General features: G+C 42.2%; 1 protein-coding gene across 1 annotated transcript in view; it reads right to left on the bottom strand.

The window, feature by feature from the left end:
- The window catches only part of LNPEP (leucyl and cystinyl aminopeptidase), a 393,213-nt gene that overhangs the window by 137,334 nt on the left and 239,134 nt on the right, over positions 1-16,745 (bottom strand). Inside the window, exons 5-9 of the mRNA XM_085632534.1 lie at positions 11,980-12,100; positions 11,229-11,383; positions 10,058-10,171; positions 8,433-8,564; positions 5,075-5,206 (exon numbers count right to left, since the gene is read on the bottom strand). Coding sequence (XP_085488660.1) covers positions 5,075-5,206; positions 8,433-8,564; positions 10,058-10,171; positions 11,229-11,383; positions 11,980-12,100 — 654 coding nt within the window. The remainder of the gene's footprint in view (positions 1-5,074; positions 5,207-8,432; positions 8,565-10,057; positions 10,172-11,228; positions 11,384-11,979; positions 12,101-16,745) is intronic.

Raw genomic sequence — 16,745 nt, 5'->3', positions numbered from 1 at the left:
TTCCCCAATAATTAGACTTTCCCCTGTAGGACTTGTTAGTCTGTTGTCGACAAGACTGTGGAATCTGGGAGGAAAAACGCTGATTTCCTTGATTGTATGGGCGGTATTGTGTTGAGCCGCCACGAAAGGAGGAGTTGGTGCTGCGTCCACGAGCACCCCGAAAAGGCTGTCTTTTAAACTGCAGCGTGACAAGGGAACGAGCTGTTTCCGTGTCCATTTATATTGTATGGAGTGCCTCATCCACGTGCTGGCCAAACAGCGACTCCCCATCAAAGGGCATGTCAAGGATTTTCGCCTGGACTTCCTGGCGAAAAGAAGTAGAGCGAAGCCAAACCTGCCTCCTTAGAACAGCTGCCCCAGCTAGCTGGCGAAAACCAGTTGAGGCAAGATCCACATAGCAATCGATCTCTGAAGATGCCCTTTCTCCCTCCTGAAGAATCTTTACAGCGTCCGCTCTAGAGGGCTCTGGGATGAGGTTGATGAAAGCAGCCATGTCGGACCACATTTGGCGGTCGTAGCGACCCAAGATGGCTAGGGAATTCACTGCTCTGACAGTTGAAGAGGCCATGGTTGAATTTTTTTTTCCAATGGCATCCAGGCGACGCCCATCACGGTCAGGTGGAGAGGTAAGCGGAGAATAAGGATTCTTTGTGCGACGTTGTGCCGGCTTTGGCTGGGATATCAGGCAAGCAGGAGAAGAGTCCGGAGCCTTATATTTCTTCTCCAACCGCTGGAGAACTGCAGGAATTGAATTTGGTGTTTTCATCAATTTCATACCCTCGTTCCAGATGAAATCCACTATGGGCACAGCCCGAACTTGCTTCTGCGGCTGAGTTTTAATATCATATAAGAAGCAATCCTCCTCTCTCACTACCATTGGGAGATGAAAACACTGTGCCGCCCTTTCCATCAATTGATGGAAACCTGTGATATCCACAGGAGGAGAATTCACTGGTGACCCCGGAGACGGTGAATTGATCTGGTAATCGTCCCAATCAGCCATGGTATCGTCATCATCACCCAGGAGTTCACCGTGTTCTCTAATCGGAAGGACGTCAGCGTCACCCTCTGTAGGAGGTATAAGTAAAGGGGCGGATGGTGTTGGTTCCGCCGCCGGCAGAGGAGGAGCTGGAGTGTTCGGAGGCGCTTCTCGTGGAGAGCCGTGGGAAGAAGGTGGGAAACGGCGGTTGTAATCCTCCAGCATAAATTGAAGATTAGAAATGAAGGATAATGGCAACTGTGCCATCGGAATCTGCGCAGGAGGTTCCTCCTCTTCCTCCTGATAAAAATGGTCCTCCTGGTCCTCATCGTCGAAATCTTGACACTTTATGAAAAGTTCCGATGGACTGCGAGCAGCCCGGAATGTGGTATGTATGTCATCATCCGAGGCATAATCATCCTCATTGCCAGAGGAAAACAGTTGTGGCGGTGGTTGCATGGCTGGTGACACTGTAATGGAATCCAAAACAGCGTGACGACACTGCAGGAGTGAATCGTCGACAGAAACAGGCGTTGGCGTATAAACAGGCACCAATGGAAGAGATGGAAAATTTGGCGTGGACGAGAGACCTGCCGTCGACAAAATAGCCAACGCCGTCGACGAAGCCACCGTCGACGAAGCCACCACCGTCGACGACGCCTTAGTCACTGTCGACGAGGAGGATCTTTTCTTCTTGATCGTCGATGAAAATTTAGATGTCGACGGGACAGCCACAGGTTTCTTCGTCGTCGACGAAGATACAGGAATCGCCGACGAGACCGATTTCAAGGAGACACAAACCACCGTCGACGGAGATGGCGTCGACGAAGCCGCCGTCTACTGCATAAGAGACCTGCTGGAGGCCGTCGTCACCGAAGTAGTAGAGGCAGCAGATTTAGTCGAGAGAGTGACAGTCGACGAGCCCGTCGACGGTCTGGCACGTTTATGAGAGGAAACATGCGCTGGGAGAGCCACAGACGCCTGAGAGTGAGACCACGGGGGCGTGGACGTAGCTGCAGAGTGTAGTGACACTTTAGCAACCTCCAGAAGGTGAAGCTTTCTCTGTTTAAGAAAGGGAGAGGGCAAGTCATGCACACTGCTACGCTTAGAGGAGGCTCCAGTGCGTCCAGAAGCCACACTTTCGGCGTCAGAGAGAGGATTATCTGTGACTTTCAACTTCTGCAACCACAGAAGGAGGCAGCCCTCTCTATCCTTTAGAGTCTTCTGGGAAAAAGTCCTGCAAATTTTGCAGTGTCCTACCTCATGGTCAGGGTAGAGGCAGTATATACACTTCTCGTGAGGATCCTCAGAATAGAGCCTCAACTTCCCACAAGAAGCGCAAGGGCGGAAAAGAGACTTCTTACTTGAAGACATCAGGAAAAGCTGAAGATATACAAAACCAGAGAAAAAAAACTGAGCAGAGCTCAGGGAGACTCCCTTCACACGACGTGCGGTAAAAAATCTGAGGGCCTGAGCTTCTGAGGAGAAGGTTCTAGAGGGTGTTTGCGCCTGATGGGCTGGAGTTTGGACTATAAAAACGACATGGATATGTTTGTAAAGTGATTTCTTTTCCAATGCATTCCTATGTGTCAATGTTATCCTATAGTACTTTTGACTTTGTATGTTATTTTAAAATATATATATATATAATCTACTGGCGGTCGCCAGTAGATAGTTATAGTTACAACCTAGTTTCCATAGGAAATCTGTAAATTCTATTTTGAATAACTTTGGCGCCGGTTGACGAATTCTCGCAAAATTTTCAAAATAGGTGGGGCGCTCTGCTCCGCTCCTACCCTGAAAGTCTCACGGTGATTCGTCAAGTGGGGGTCCCAAAACGCATTTTCCTCATGCATTTTTCCATAGGACCTTTAGTCGAAGGTACAGCCCGAACGGCTGAACAGAATTACGTAAAATTTGGCAGAGAGGTAGCAATAAGGTCAAGGAAGTGCCTTTTGAAGGTCTCGTGTAAATCTGTTCAGTATTTCCTGAGAAAATAGCATTTAAAAGCATATAAATATCTTTATGCGCGCACCGTGCGCGAGCGCAATTCTGATTGATTGTTAGATGTCGGTAAACATTCGAATCGGTCGAAACCAGAAGTGTCGGCCGCCATTTTGTCTCTCGCAGTCTGAGGGGGTGAAAAACAAAGGTGGAGAACGTGAAAAGGGGGCAGGGTGGACAGTTCCTGACCCCCTAGCCTTTGTCAGGGGGTCCCAGAAGGACCCCCAAGGGCAAAAAAAAAAATATTTATTTTTTTTTCGAAAAATCGCGGAGTGCGCGCACTGTGCGCGCACGCTGAAAAAACACACGTAAAAATTTTATTTTTTATTTTTAACGGAAAATTAAGCGAGGTTCGCGCATGCTAAAAATCCCATTAAAAAAATAAAAAATACATACATAAATTAGCATTTAAAAAACCTTTGAAATTCACTGAAAAAACCATAGGTTTCACACACGTTATAGTTACGAATTAGCATCTAAAAAACCTTGCAAATTCACTTAAAAAACCATAGGTTTCACACGTTATAGTTAGCTGGACATTTCACTCGTAAAAAACCAATGAAATTCCCCCGTTATAGTTAGTGCAGGCAACTATAACTCACGCGACCGCAATCCTCTGCTGATGACATCAGATATTACATCACTGATGACATATGTGTCTTTCTGAAAAATAAATATTTGTAATATATGTATAGCTAAAGATTAATGGAAGAAGACATGGGTAAATAAGTGTCTAAATACAGTGATGTAATATCTGACGTCATCAGCAGAGGATTGCGGTCGCGTGAGTTATAGTCGCACTTTTATTTTTATCATTCTTGCCTACACACAGTGTGTGCCTTTTTCTGTCCCTATTTTTATCTGGGATATTACATTTGTGAGGAGTATGTTCATTTGGATTTTATATTTTCTCATTAATTATTTCTATAATTTTGTATCTTTTTCTAGGAGTCTTAAGTCTGGTTTATAAAATGTTTTTGCACATACACTAAGTTTTGCTCTGTGAGGATGTCCATAAGTTACAGATTCAGCTGTGTTGGTTATATGTACTGTTACTCAGCCCTTGTAGAACTGCAAGCCATACATGTACTGTAATCGCCGGATTTTCGTGGATGCACCTGGTTTTTACGCAAAAAGTCAGACTCTTTTTCATGATTGTTTTTATTTCTGAGTATCTTTATGATTTTATGAAAATATCAAATAAAGTTATACTACTACTACAACTGCAGTTGAATTATAAGTCAGAGCCAGGTCTTATGGCATTATTACAGCTGAAAGCTTTTATAATAAAAAATAAAACAGGGTTTTCGTTCTTCTTGACAGGGATTATTAAAAGGAGAAAAATTTTACTTTTTCAACACTAGAGATCATTACAAGAAAGACTCCATCTGCATGTTTCTACACCTTCTGATCAGCAGCATTTTTAATCTGACTTACATTAAACTCATTTTATTATCTTTTTGCAACAAATTACTAACTGCTTTTGACTTTTATCCACGAGTCCACCTTATTCTTCAGGGTTACAAACATAACATCTTTCATCTGAGAGAACAAGGAATCAAGGATTTAAGGAGTTTGAATGAGTGTTGTGCGACCTATATTGTATGGAATAAAATACCTTACACTGTATGTTAAAGGGGACATTACCAGTCAGCTTAGAGTTCACTGACCTTAAAATAGCAGTATATGGTCTAGAGTTATATGTATATTATAGTTACAATGCAAAGCTTTATAAAAAATTAAAAAAATAAAAACAGAAATGTACTTGTTAGTTTAAGCTGTGTAAACCATAACTCGACTCCTCACCCTGCGCTGCTGATACTCAGACACAGCATTACCGATGAACCTTGTAGTTGGGGCTGGTGTCATAAAACAAGTGCTGTCTGTGATGTCAAAATTGGTTACGGAAAACAGTCTTTTCACTACTTAGAAGACTACGCCACTGCTAAAAAATAAATAAATAAAAAATAAAAAGAGAAGGACTATGTAGCAGCTTCAGCAGTTTGTGAAAGCTTACGAACACTGCAAGTAACTGCACATGAAGCGGAAGACGTCCAAGACTCCGGCCACTTCGATTAAGAGAAACCTTACCTTGCTCATACTGTCCCACAGGTCGTCGCTCTTGGTGGACCCATAGCTGTGATCGTGAAGGTAGGTCCTTATGCCCTCTGTGAACACTTCCTCTGACAGAAGGTTTTGCAGCATCAGCAAAATAGAAGACCCCTAATGAAAACATAAATGCAGATTAGGTTCACAGCTACAACCTTTGAGCCTTAAACCACCGCTGGTTCGGTGCAATGTAGGTCAGGCGATGCGTCACATGAACGAGACTCAAGCTTCACAAATACCATATGGTAAACTAAAATGTGTGTGAAAAATCAGTTCAGTGACAGAAATGAAAAGGATCGACATCTCGTTCATTAGCACCGCCCATTAAAAGGACAATGGTGAAAAACAGAATCCTAACCTATTTTCTGTGACGGCGAATGCATGGTTATTGAACGCTCGTTCAACAGCCAGTAATTTAACAGCTGGTTTCAAAATGTAAAGCTGGCCACCGATGTAGAACACAGACAGCACATCGATAACTTTCCCGAGGACACAACCGAGTTGTGCTTTCCAAAGAATACACAATAATTTTCAGTGAGTAAATAGGCAAGACCATGACTATATGGTTGCCTGCAGGGATGAAACACAAAAGCAATCAATCTTCATTAGGATTAAAAACACACAGTAACAGTAAGAATGTGGATGATTCCATTTATGTAGCATGCTCAATGCACTCTGGCAGATCTACGCTCTGCTTCTACAGCAGTAGAAGTGTGTATGTATGCAAGCCTCCTTGTGTCTATGCTGCGCCTTTGCTGTTTGTAAAGGAAGCTTGCAATGCAGTTTCCCAGTTCGAACTTGTTCCACAACTGCATCAAAGAATTGCTGCTGCCCATGCTCTATTCTCTGAGTGCAAAGGGAGGTCGTAATACATCAGTGTGCTTGAAGGGATCTTGCAATGATGCAGTTTATGTTAAACTTGTGCTGTGTGTGAAGGAGGCCTTCAATGCAACTCATCAAATGATTCCTGTTCTCCAAGGGAGAGTTAGCCCTGCTGCTCTTTCTCTGCCTGTTCTCTGTACACATGGAGAGGTTGCACTACTGCAGTGTGAGGGAAATCTTGCAGTGCTGCCAGTGTTCTCTATGTGAAGGTAGCTTGCTGGCTGCTACCTTTGTTGTGTTATGCAGATTTGTAGAGTGCACCATCACCTGGGAGGGTGATGAGGTCTCTTGTTGAGATGCACTTGCTGAAAAGGACTGCTCTTTAAAGCTAACTGTCCATAACATTAGCAGCTAACTAGAGAAAATTGTTCAGTGGGATAAACAACAAGTCTAAGAATTGTCAACATGCAAAAATGGAGATGGCTGGAGAATGTCGAGTGTTTTAAATATGCTAGCAGTTCACATAAATTTGTTTCACAGACTGTAAAAAAGAGCCGACCTACCCAGTCCCCAGATATGAACAAACATTTAAATTCTTGACCATCTGCTCGGAAACGTCTTCTATATGCCATGCACCACTTTTATACACCGGCTTTAATCTGCAACCTTGCTCTTAGATTGCTATTAAGATTTCAATATATAATCTTACTCTGAGAAATGTGGTCCCTTGAATAAGAGTTCATGTGACCTCGCTAGTGATGTATATACCGGGAACACCTTCGCCAATATACTGATTTGGAACCTCCTCCCTAAACATCCCAGCTCTTCTCTTACTCACCCGCTGCCTTTACTGGATCTTCCATGAGTCAGAGAAAGGCTCCCATTTTCCTCAGAAAAAAAATATTGTCTTGAGCTTTTCAGTACATTTGATTTGAAGGGGACAGGAGAGTAAAACTAGCCCTGACACAGTCTTGGGAAATACAGAACATAGGGCAATGGGTGCGATGTAGGAACAAGAAAGAACCCCATCTTCAGAAATAATGAACTTGCTTCAGTGTAGTTAGCTACTAATGGGAAGGCGCTCCTTTTCTCACGTAGAACATAATTTTTACGATGCGGGCCATAACGCAGGTCAGTACATCACAGGAAAGCAAGAGATTTACAGACTAAATCTTTTTTGAGTTTTGAATAATATCTCAAGATGACACCAAATTCCAGGTAGTTTTGAACCTGTACAGTGTCTTCTTAATTTTGGACTTGCGCATTCAAAATAAGCTCGAGATTCTCCTATGGTATTCTAGCGAGATTTTGAATGAGACACTCTCCAAATGGAATTCCTCAAAGGAATATTGAAAACGTTCCCCAACAGGATATAAAACTGGTAATAGACTTTGCCAAGAGTACATGACTTATAGTTTGAAAGTTGACAGTGAAGACTATTGATATTCTATACACCAAGAAATACAAGGTATTCTTGTTGACTTGGAGCAAGTGATCAAATAAGCCATGCTTCTGTGGGATGACAACGTCCTCTGGTGTCCGACATAAAGGGATAATACTCGGTTTTGGGCTAAACACACACAAGGGAGACACGTAAATGATAAATTAGTTTGATTCTTCTTTTACGAATTGGATTTACAAATTCCATTTCTACTGAGTATTACATAGGTGGGGCTACATAGTGGTGTTCCATCTACAAAACCTCTTTTCTCATAGTTTCAATGTCAAACTCACAATGTGAATCAACTTTTCCAAATAAGTGTAGAAACAGGGCAAGACCAAAACTTGAATCTCAACTCGATATCTGGCTTCTGGATGAGAAATATTACCATTCACGTGGATGGATCCCAAAAAACATAACAGGTCATTCAATATTCCATTTCTCAAAGCAGCTAGCCCAGTTAGAACTCCAGCCAGCTCTATATATTCCAAGCTTTAGCAGTCCAGTTACGCTACCTTTCAAGACCCTTACAAGGAAAGTGCAGGTGTAAAAAGCAGACCACCAAGAATTTAGCTATGTGTTCTATAATAATGTGTCCTAGAATAGCGACAAAGAAAGTCAAACTGGAATAACGAAACATAATTCTAAAGCAGTGTGAGCTGCATCAAGCGTCGACAAGTAGTCTAGCACCACAGACATGAGTATGAAAGAGATTACTGTCTCTTTATATCCATTTTGCAAAAGTACTGGAGATTTATAGGCGGATTCTCAGACCAACTAGCTTTGCATGTGCTAAGGGTACAAAACCCAGATATAAACTAGAAAAGAGGTTTGTGGAGTAAAAGGGAAACAACACATTTTAATTAAAATATGGGGCACTCTGAAACAGAATCTTCTCATTTAATTTCTATTTAATATTTAGCATTTTGATGATTTTGCTAGCTTTCCATGACCACTTGAAACTAAGGGTCCGAGCTACAGCTTACACAAAAAACGGTGTACATGAAAGGTTAAGTCTGAAGTCATGTGCTCAGAAGCAGATGCTCTTAAAAATGTATAGATGGCATTTGGAATTACCTTCAGATAGGAAAGGACGTCAAACATTTCTTCAATCTGCTCCGGTGTCTGCACATCTGAGGAGATTGGGTGGGAAGAATTCAATGTATCTTTCATCATGGCTTTGAACCGTACGTCCAAGAAATCATCATCCTGAGGAGCGTAAACAAGAGTATGATCTTCTACTACATGTCCAACAATGCAGCATACGAAAAGTATGAGGTATACAAAGTAGCTGGTACATAGTTTGCTTTATTCTCTGAAAATAAATGTTGGTGCAGACATAATTGACATGGCTAGAATTAACCTAAAGGCACTATTGCCAATGATGCCACCTCATGCCAATAAAAGGGCTCTTGCAGTTTTAGGAGCCTTAAAGGTTTTTGTACTTAAGGAATTGGCATATGTGTGGAAGCAAGATTTCGCTGGTAAGATTGAATCCAAGTCAGAGGGTTTACAGCTGTCTCTAGCCTTAACTTTAAATGTGCATGGTGCATCTTCTGCTGGGGTCCAGTGTGCAATTACCGGGTCATGGACCAGCTTGCATGGAACTAAACTGTATTCTCTAGCAATTGGATGGTGTGAAGGGGCTCAGAGTGGCGACAGTTGGCTCAACATTCTCCCCAAAGTTTTTGATAATAGAGGAGGCAAGATCCAGACTAGACTGTCTTTGCCTAGATCGCAGAATTTCTAATGAAATGATGTTGGGGAGGGAGGGGGGGGAGGGGGGGGAGGGGGGGGGTGTCTCAATTTTCAATTACTCTATACTCCAATGACAGACAAACTAGAGATCAAAGTAAACAGCACGCTGTCAATATATTCACCATTACTTTCATAGGATGGAGTTTAGTTTAGGTTATTGCTTGAGGCTGAAACCGCTACTTGTTCTACAGCATCTCCTATTCCCTTCTCTAGAATCGCAAGGTTAAGAGAGCATGGATCATGCTGCGGTAGCCCCTACACGCAGCACACACCACACTGCAACTAGTGTTGCAGCAGCTCAAATGTGATTTGCGCTTTATTTCTCTCTGTACGCTGTTGAGCTCGCTGCCCTCAGGGCCGCAGCATTTGCTGGTTGTTTTTTGATTGCCCCAGACTGCCTCTGGCACCTTCATCACTCTCTCCATGTCCCCAAGGTTTAATGTACCACGCAAAGATGGAGCAAACTCAAAGAGGGAGAATGTGAGTGAGAAGAGAAAAACAGAGGTGATAAGAGGCAGGAGAGAAATAGAGAATGGACTGAAAAAAAGAGAGGAGGGAAGCAGAGTTGGCTCGAACATTTTTGCCTTGGTTGCTTTGAGTTCCCAATCGGCCATCATGATCTTTGACTGCTACTGGTCATCCTTCGTTTATTTTATTTCGTTTTGCTCTGTATTCTGTATTCCCTACACCATGTAATTTTCACCAAGAAAAAGCATGGTGGCATCCGGGAAGGTTAACTTACAATCCTTCAATTAAGAGTAGGGCTAAGGAAAGAATGAGGTAAGGCCACCAACTAACAGATTAAAGAACTGAACCAGAACAGACTTCTCCCAATATTTTATAAGAACAGAAAAACATGGATGCTTTGACAAAGAACTGTTTTTAAGCAAGTCTTACTTTAAAAATATTTCACCTTTGAGGAGACCAATGTCATAGGTACTTACAGCCTGCAGATCCGAAAAGACTTTTTGCAATGAGTAATATTCCATAAAAGTCGCAAAGCCTTCATTGAGCCACAGATCGTTCCACCATTCCATGGTGACCAGATTTCCGAACCACTAGAAAAAACAATCATAACCTCATGAGTATGTCTGCTACAAAGGTCAAGCGTGGTTTTGCACTCATTACAGCATCCTACTTCGCAACCTAGTCACTAGAAAAAGAATACCACAGTTCAAAACTGTGTGCGGAAGAGCACTGCGGCACAGCTCTGGGATCTTGTGAAATCTGGTCAAAATAATATGTAGGGATGCAAGTGAGAAACAGCAAGAGAAAGAAAGAGAGAAACTGTTAGGGATAACCTTCACAATAAAAATAAATCAACACGTATTGTAATACAGCAAGGATAAAGGCAGATGCAAAAGCAATATGAAGAGTCTGAGGAGGTATGGAAATGAAACAGCCAGAAGATTGAAAATAGAAGGAGGAAAGTTAGCAGAAATGTAGAACAGTGGAGGTAAGCCAGGGTAAAAACAAAATGTGAGCCAGAGTGAAAGGTAGAGAGACGAGGCGTGAGGAGAGAAATATGTGAGAGAATTATTCTCTCTGTGTGAGGGAACTATTGCAAAACACAGGGGAAGAAAGAAAAAAACGGATACTAGGGAAAGGGGAGCTGAATTATGTTAGAAAGATAATGATAACAACGAAAAAATGGTAGAGCCAAAGAAACAGAAGAACTTTGTAAACAGAGGCGAGTGCAAGTCAGATGTGAACATCTGAGTGTGCAGAAAAGGAGGCAGGACAAGTGAGAGAAATGTCACAAGAGTGATCATACTAGAAAACTAGGAGTGGGGGAGCGGACAAAACGTGAAAAGAGTGCATTTACGAGTGGAAAGTCAACCACATGCTGACATCCCATGCACAAAAGTGAGAAGAGAGAAGCTACAATTTTAAAATTCTCTTAATTTTGAATCAGATTGTGAAACATTAACAGACACAATGCCTTGTAAAGTCAACCATTGTCTAGCTGGAGCAACACTATCAATCTGATGAAACAAACATCTGTGATTATATTTTTGTAGTAAAAATGTAAATGTAACAAAATAAAAAAATAAAAGAGTATTGGGAAAATTAAAAAAAAGAGAACTGCTATCAATACAAATGTTCTAGAAGTACCTGATGTGCAAGCTCATGAGCGATCACTGCAGTGACCATCCGCTTGTCAAGAATGGAAGAGGTGCTCTCGTTGTACAGCAGCGTGGTCTCCCGGAACGTTATTAAACCCCAGTTTTCCATTGCTCCCGCCTGGAAGTCAGGAATAGCCACAAGATCTACAAGAAAGTAAAGAGGAGTTAACATCATGTTGCTCCCCAACTAAACCCCATTTGAGTAAAGAATATGTGAAATTTTGCTCCCCTTAAGCTTGAAATCTGCCACTAGCTAACTTTTCTAGGCGTCTGATAAACACAAACGAGCAGGGTAAATGTTTGTGCCCAAGTCAAGGCTCGGCAAGGTTGGACTGGCCATTCTACCATTTTCCCGGAAGGTTGGAGGCTATGGGGCTGCTTTCACAGCATGGCTTGCCGAGACCCATGCGTGCCTCCATGGCCTCTTTCCAATCGAAGCCTCTAGCAGCGTGCAGTAGGTCTGAACATTATTTGCTGGGGAGGTTTCCAGTGTGGCCCGAGGATCAGCCAAGAACCTTGGCGATAATCCACAAGTGCTTGTTAAAAGTGTTTTCTCTTGGCTAAGCCAGGTCAGCTAAGGTGCATTGGTGTGCATCTTCTTGATGCAGGAAAATGATTGCAGTTAAAACCTACACTAAAAGACCCACCTTGAAGCCACACACATAACCTTCATTAAGTATGAAACTTTAAATATAGATTTTTTTTCTCTCCATTATAAAACAAACACAAAAATGGCTTACCTAATTTTTCAAGTGGATAAGGGACTACAAATATTTTCTTGTAAAACTGAAGAAGCTTCACTGCTGTTTCGAGGGCATACTGAACCTGGTTTATCTTTTGTGGTACAGTATAAACAGATACCTGAAACCAAAAGAGAAAGACAACAGTTATAAATAACTACTTCACATTTTAATACCACAAAATACTGTATCCAAACATGTGCAATATTATTCATCTTTAAAGCGGTTAGATTCTGTAGGCTGAAATAGCTCAGCAAATCCGGTTCTGTTCACTTTAAGATCTAACGCGATGCAGTGAGATCCATGCATAGTACTGTATCTGTACGATCAACTGCACCAGCACTGCAGAGAAACCAGGGAGCCACAAAGGAAAGCGTGTACCTTCTGTGCACAGCACACAGAATGGAGAGTTGCTTGAACATGGTTTACTAAACGGAGTTTTAACCTAAACACATCAAGGAACCATCAGCAACAAGGAAAAGTGAAGATTCCCGTCCTCCTTGCCATGGTTGAGGATGATGTGCGCCTCCTATTACTTCTTGAACTCTCAACAAAGACAACAGAACATCACACCATACTGCACACTGTGGCATCTCAGATGGTATTCATTGGCCATTTCAGACAAATATGGTTCTTCTCATTCCTATCTGTTCGACATTGGTGCGTCCAGATGGGGTTTTCAAGATCCAGAAAACCCATGTAAGCTACAAAGTAATGTCCCCATCTTTTTAAAACTCCAAATGGAGCCTCTTGGAACCACAATCACCTAAGCCACATTAAAATTAATCAATACGCAGAAGACAAGCAACTAAACATAAAAGTCTCTTCTGCTCCGGTCATTCAGCAACTCAAGTGCTCCACCTAACTTGGACTTGTATGTCCAGCGCTTACCTGAAATTCTACGGCACCAAGACCGAATTCCTCCTACCTGTCAAAGATAACAAAGGTCCTGTAGTCCAAACCTGGCTCAACAACAATAACAAGGGTGGCGTGAATCCCCAACTAGTAACTAGTGCCAAGTCATTCTAATTTACAATGGGCAAGTTCAGCCTCAAGGAACACATCACTAGGAAGATCAAGATAGCTGGGTAACCGCAATCGCTCTAGAAAAAAGTTTGAAACTGTTTCTTCCTGCAAGAGATATCAGGGCTGCCATCCAATCCCTTGTACTCTAGTATCCAAGCAAAAGCAAGCACATAGAATATTTATATAGTGCTTTCTATGACCTGAATAGCTCTGCTCTATGGACTTCCTGACATCACAGTGGACCCCCTGAAAGGTATCCTAAAAGCCACCGCACACCTTATTACCTGAGAAAATTCAACCACATCACTCTTAATGTCACTCAACTCCACTGACTCCCCTTGCATGCCGGCATCACCTTTAAGACCATCTAGAAGGTCACCTATCAAGCACACCCCAGTCTACCTGGCTGCCATCTCAAGCGGACTGCGACACCGCCACAGACACGACACTGGAGATAAAGATATGAAAGAAACAAGCATTCTCCACCTACACATCCAGGACCCTAACAACATACCTGTTAACCATCAGAATTGCCCACACCTTCTCCTGTTTGTAAAACAGCTTAAGTTCACCTTTCTACGAACACCGCGTCTTATAAAGTTCTTGTTGCTTAACTTACAACATCAGCATCCACCTAGTCCAATTTGTAAAATATAATTGATATTAACCTTAGTGTCTGACACTTTATAGTGATCTGTTGTATTTGGCCAGGTTTGCTTCATAAAAATAAATGCCCATACCCACAGATACATACAAAGCAAAAGCACTTTGCGGTTGAGGTGATGTCAGGAGGTGCTCCAGTGATTGCAGAATACGTGCCCTTGTATAATTATATATGGATTCTACACAAAGACATTTCACAAACCGGATGTACCGTCCACCTGTACTACAAATAACTGGAATCATCAAAACACAAGATCCACACAGATGCCCAAATACCCACGATAAAAGTATTCTGGTCATACCGGTCGAAAATATTTTATATTCACTGTAACAACTTATGATGAAATAATACATTCTGCCATATTTCATATGCATAGCCAAAAAGAAAATACATAAAAGATGCAGTACAGGGAAAATTGAACTTGGTCCCCTGAAATAGTACTTCAATGAAGCGTGAAAACAATTGTGTATTCCTACTACTTTAACATTAAATATCCCCCTGCACTTGCTCATTAGATGTTTTGCTGAAACAACAAGCTTCTGTCATGTGTTTATGTTCCAAAGGATTGAAAGTTAAAGTGTATAAAAACTTGTATCCATTTTTGCACCGTTTTGGGCAAGAGCTGTGGTCGGCTGAAAAGACAATTATCTTTAAACGCGCCTTAGACTTTTGGGCTTCCGTATCCCATTTTAGTTTAACAGAAGAAATGCAATAAAACAAAAATTCGTCCCACACCCAGAATATTGTCTTAATGTTTCAGTGCCGTTGAACAGCAGGTGATGTGATCGAATGTACTATTTTTGTAGCACATTGTCCCGAGCTCAGACCAGTGTGGCCGCTAAGAGACTATGGACACTATGGGACTCAAGTACCACGAAGGGTTAATAATTGAATGCGCGACCATTGGTTACTGCACCCAGGACATGTGCAATAACCATTAAATTGGTAATTTAATAACAAATGATTTAAGGTTTGTAAGCAAATTACAAATACAAGCATTTAAAATGCAGCAAAAGATCAAGCAATAAAGCCAACAGAACGGGGAATAACGTGCTAATAAATGCAACACAAGCACATTAAAACCAGACAAAAACGACAATTAGACTGTACTGGAAACTTCTTTGCTTTTGATACAATCCTGTTTTTGTTTCTATGTCAAATTAAGGTTGAACGGCAAAATAGCCTTTGTTATAGTTTTTTGTTTTTTATGTCACATGAGGAAAGGAAGGAGTATAATGAAGATCCTGTGCCACCTAACCTTCATTTGACATAGCAACAACACAAATATTGAAGGTAGTAGAGTTTCCAGTGCTTTTCATTACTACGAAATAAATAAAACATAATACCTGGCCCCAGTGGCACTTCTGAGAAGCCACCTGGGGACAATGGCAGTGGTGGGCGTCAGGCAGAGAGAACAAAGAACACGCAGAAGGACAAGAGAAGGGCAGCAAAGAAGGAGGACACAAGGAACTGGTGTGGCGAGAAGCCAGAGAGGGGTGTCAAGTGGGGAAATGAGAAATACCCTGAGGAAAGATGGAGTAAGCAGGATGATTAGCAACAAGAGCAACATAGCAAGACACATGGGAGCGAGCCAGCAGGGGTAGATGGAAAGGGCTATAGCTGTGAAGTAGTCCTTCAAGGCAAGCACTCCACTGTAGGTGGTAAGATGCACCCAAGCAGTCAATAGCGTTAGATGAAAAAAATATTCCCCTGTGCAAAGCCAAGCTATAATTGGTAAAGCCTTAAGGCACAGACTGTTAGATGCTTGGTAAAAAAAAAGCCACTGGTTAATGGTGCACATCCAAAACCTACTCTATGTTGTAGGCAAAGGTCGGTTTGGCAACTGCTCTGTCATATAGGGACAATAGGAATACAAGCAGGTTTCAATAGTATTGCCCTGGTAAGAGAACTCTATCCAATTCATGCCATGCCATAGTGCTTCTGAGAGGGTCTCTCCATATCTAGAAGAACTTACAGGGACATCCCTGTCCCACATAAATCATTTTCTCTGAGGCAAAGCATGAACTTATCCAATCCCATTCGCTATGCATCTAAGGCGGAGACAGCTACGCCACCCCACTGCCTTGCTAAGTTTCGCCTCATCATTAGACGCGTGATTTACATCCGGCTAGGTTGGCGAAGCTTTGAGCTCCCCATTACACCAGGTACTTCAAGATACGTTTGGGTGACTATGGGCTTGATTTAGATCTCTGCGGGTTACTCCGTCACAACGGGAACGGCTATCCCATCTACCGAAATATAAATCCCAATTTATCCTGTGGTCAAAATCCGTAAGGAGAAGGCACCTTTTTCACGTCCAACTACTGAAATAAAGAGGGCTCTACCAAGCAATAAGTCTGGTTCATGCAGTCATGTAACCTCCATAAATTTAGTCTCATACACCTTTTGGGCAAAAGCCATACAGGACAAAAGAGATGGAAAATGCTACTTATCCAGTATGCATCTGCTCTTGGCATATAGAGCTGTAGAGCCATATGCTTTAGCATAGATCGCCATCTAGTGTTGGGTCCGGATGTTTGCACTTTGTTTTTCTTCGAAGAAGTCTTTCCAGTCACGAGGTAGGTGACTCCTCCTTTCGGTGATAGTGCGCATGGGCATCGACTCCATCCCCAGATTGTTTTGCCGTAAGGGTGATAAAGGAGTTAGTAAAAGTAGTAAAGGGATGCCATGTATAGTGTATCTAAGTAAGATAATACTGCAACAGATAAAGGTACTCGGGGAGGCGGGTGGGCGCATATGGCTCTACAGCTCAATATGCAAAGAACAGATGCATACTGGGTAAGTAGCATTTTCCGTTCGAGGCATATGAGCTGTAGATCATATGCTTTAGCATAGACTATATAGCAGTTATCTCCCAAGCCCTGGCTAACCTGTATCTGTTGCAGTGGTTTGAAATAGTGTTCTTAAAACTGCTTGGCCCACATTAGCTTGTTTAGCTAATACATCTACTCAATATTGCTGCTTTGTGAATGTGTGTGGTGTAGATCATGTTGCAGCTTTTCAGATGTCATCTAAGGTTGTGTTCCCTAAGAATGCCATAGAAGCCCCTAGTTTG

Source organism: Triturus cristatus, chromosome 2_1 (genome assembly GCF_964204655.1).
Source record: "Triturus cristatus chromosome 2_1, aTriCri1.1, whole genome shotgun sequence".
NCBI classification, from domain to species: Eukaryota; Metazoa; Chordata; class Amphibia; order Caudata; family Salamandridae; genus Triturus; species Triturus cristatus.
This window is presented reverse-complemented; position numbering and strand designations above follow the sequence as displayed.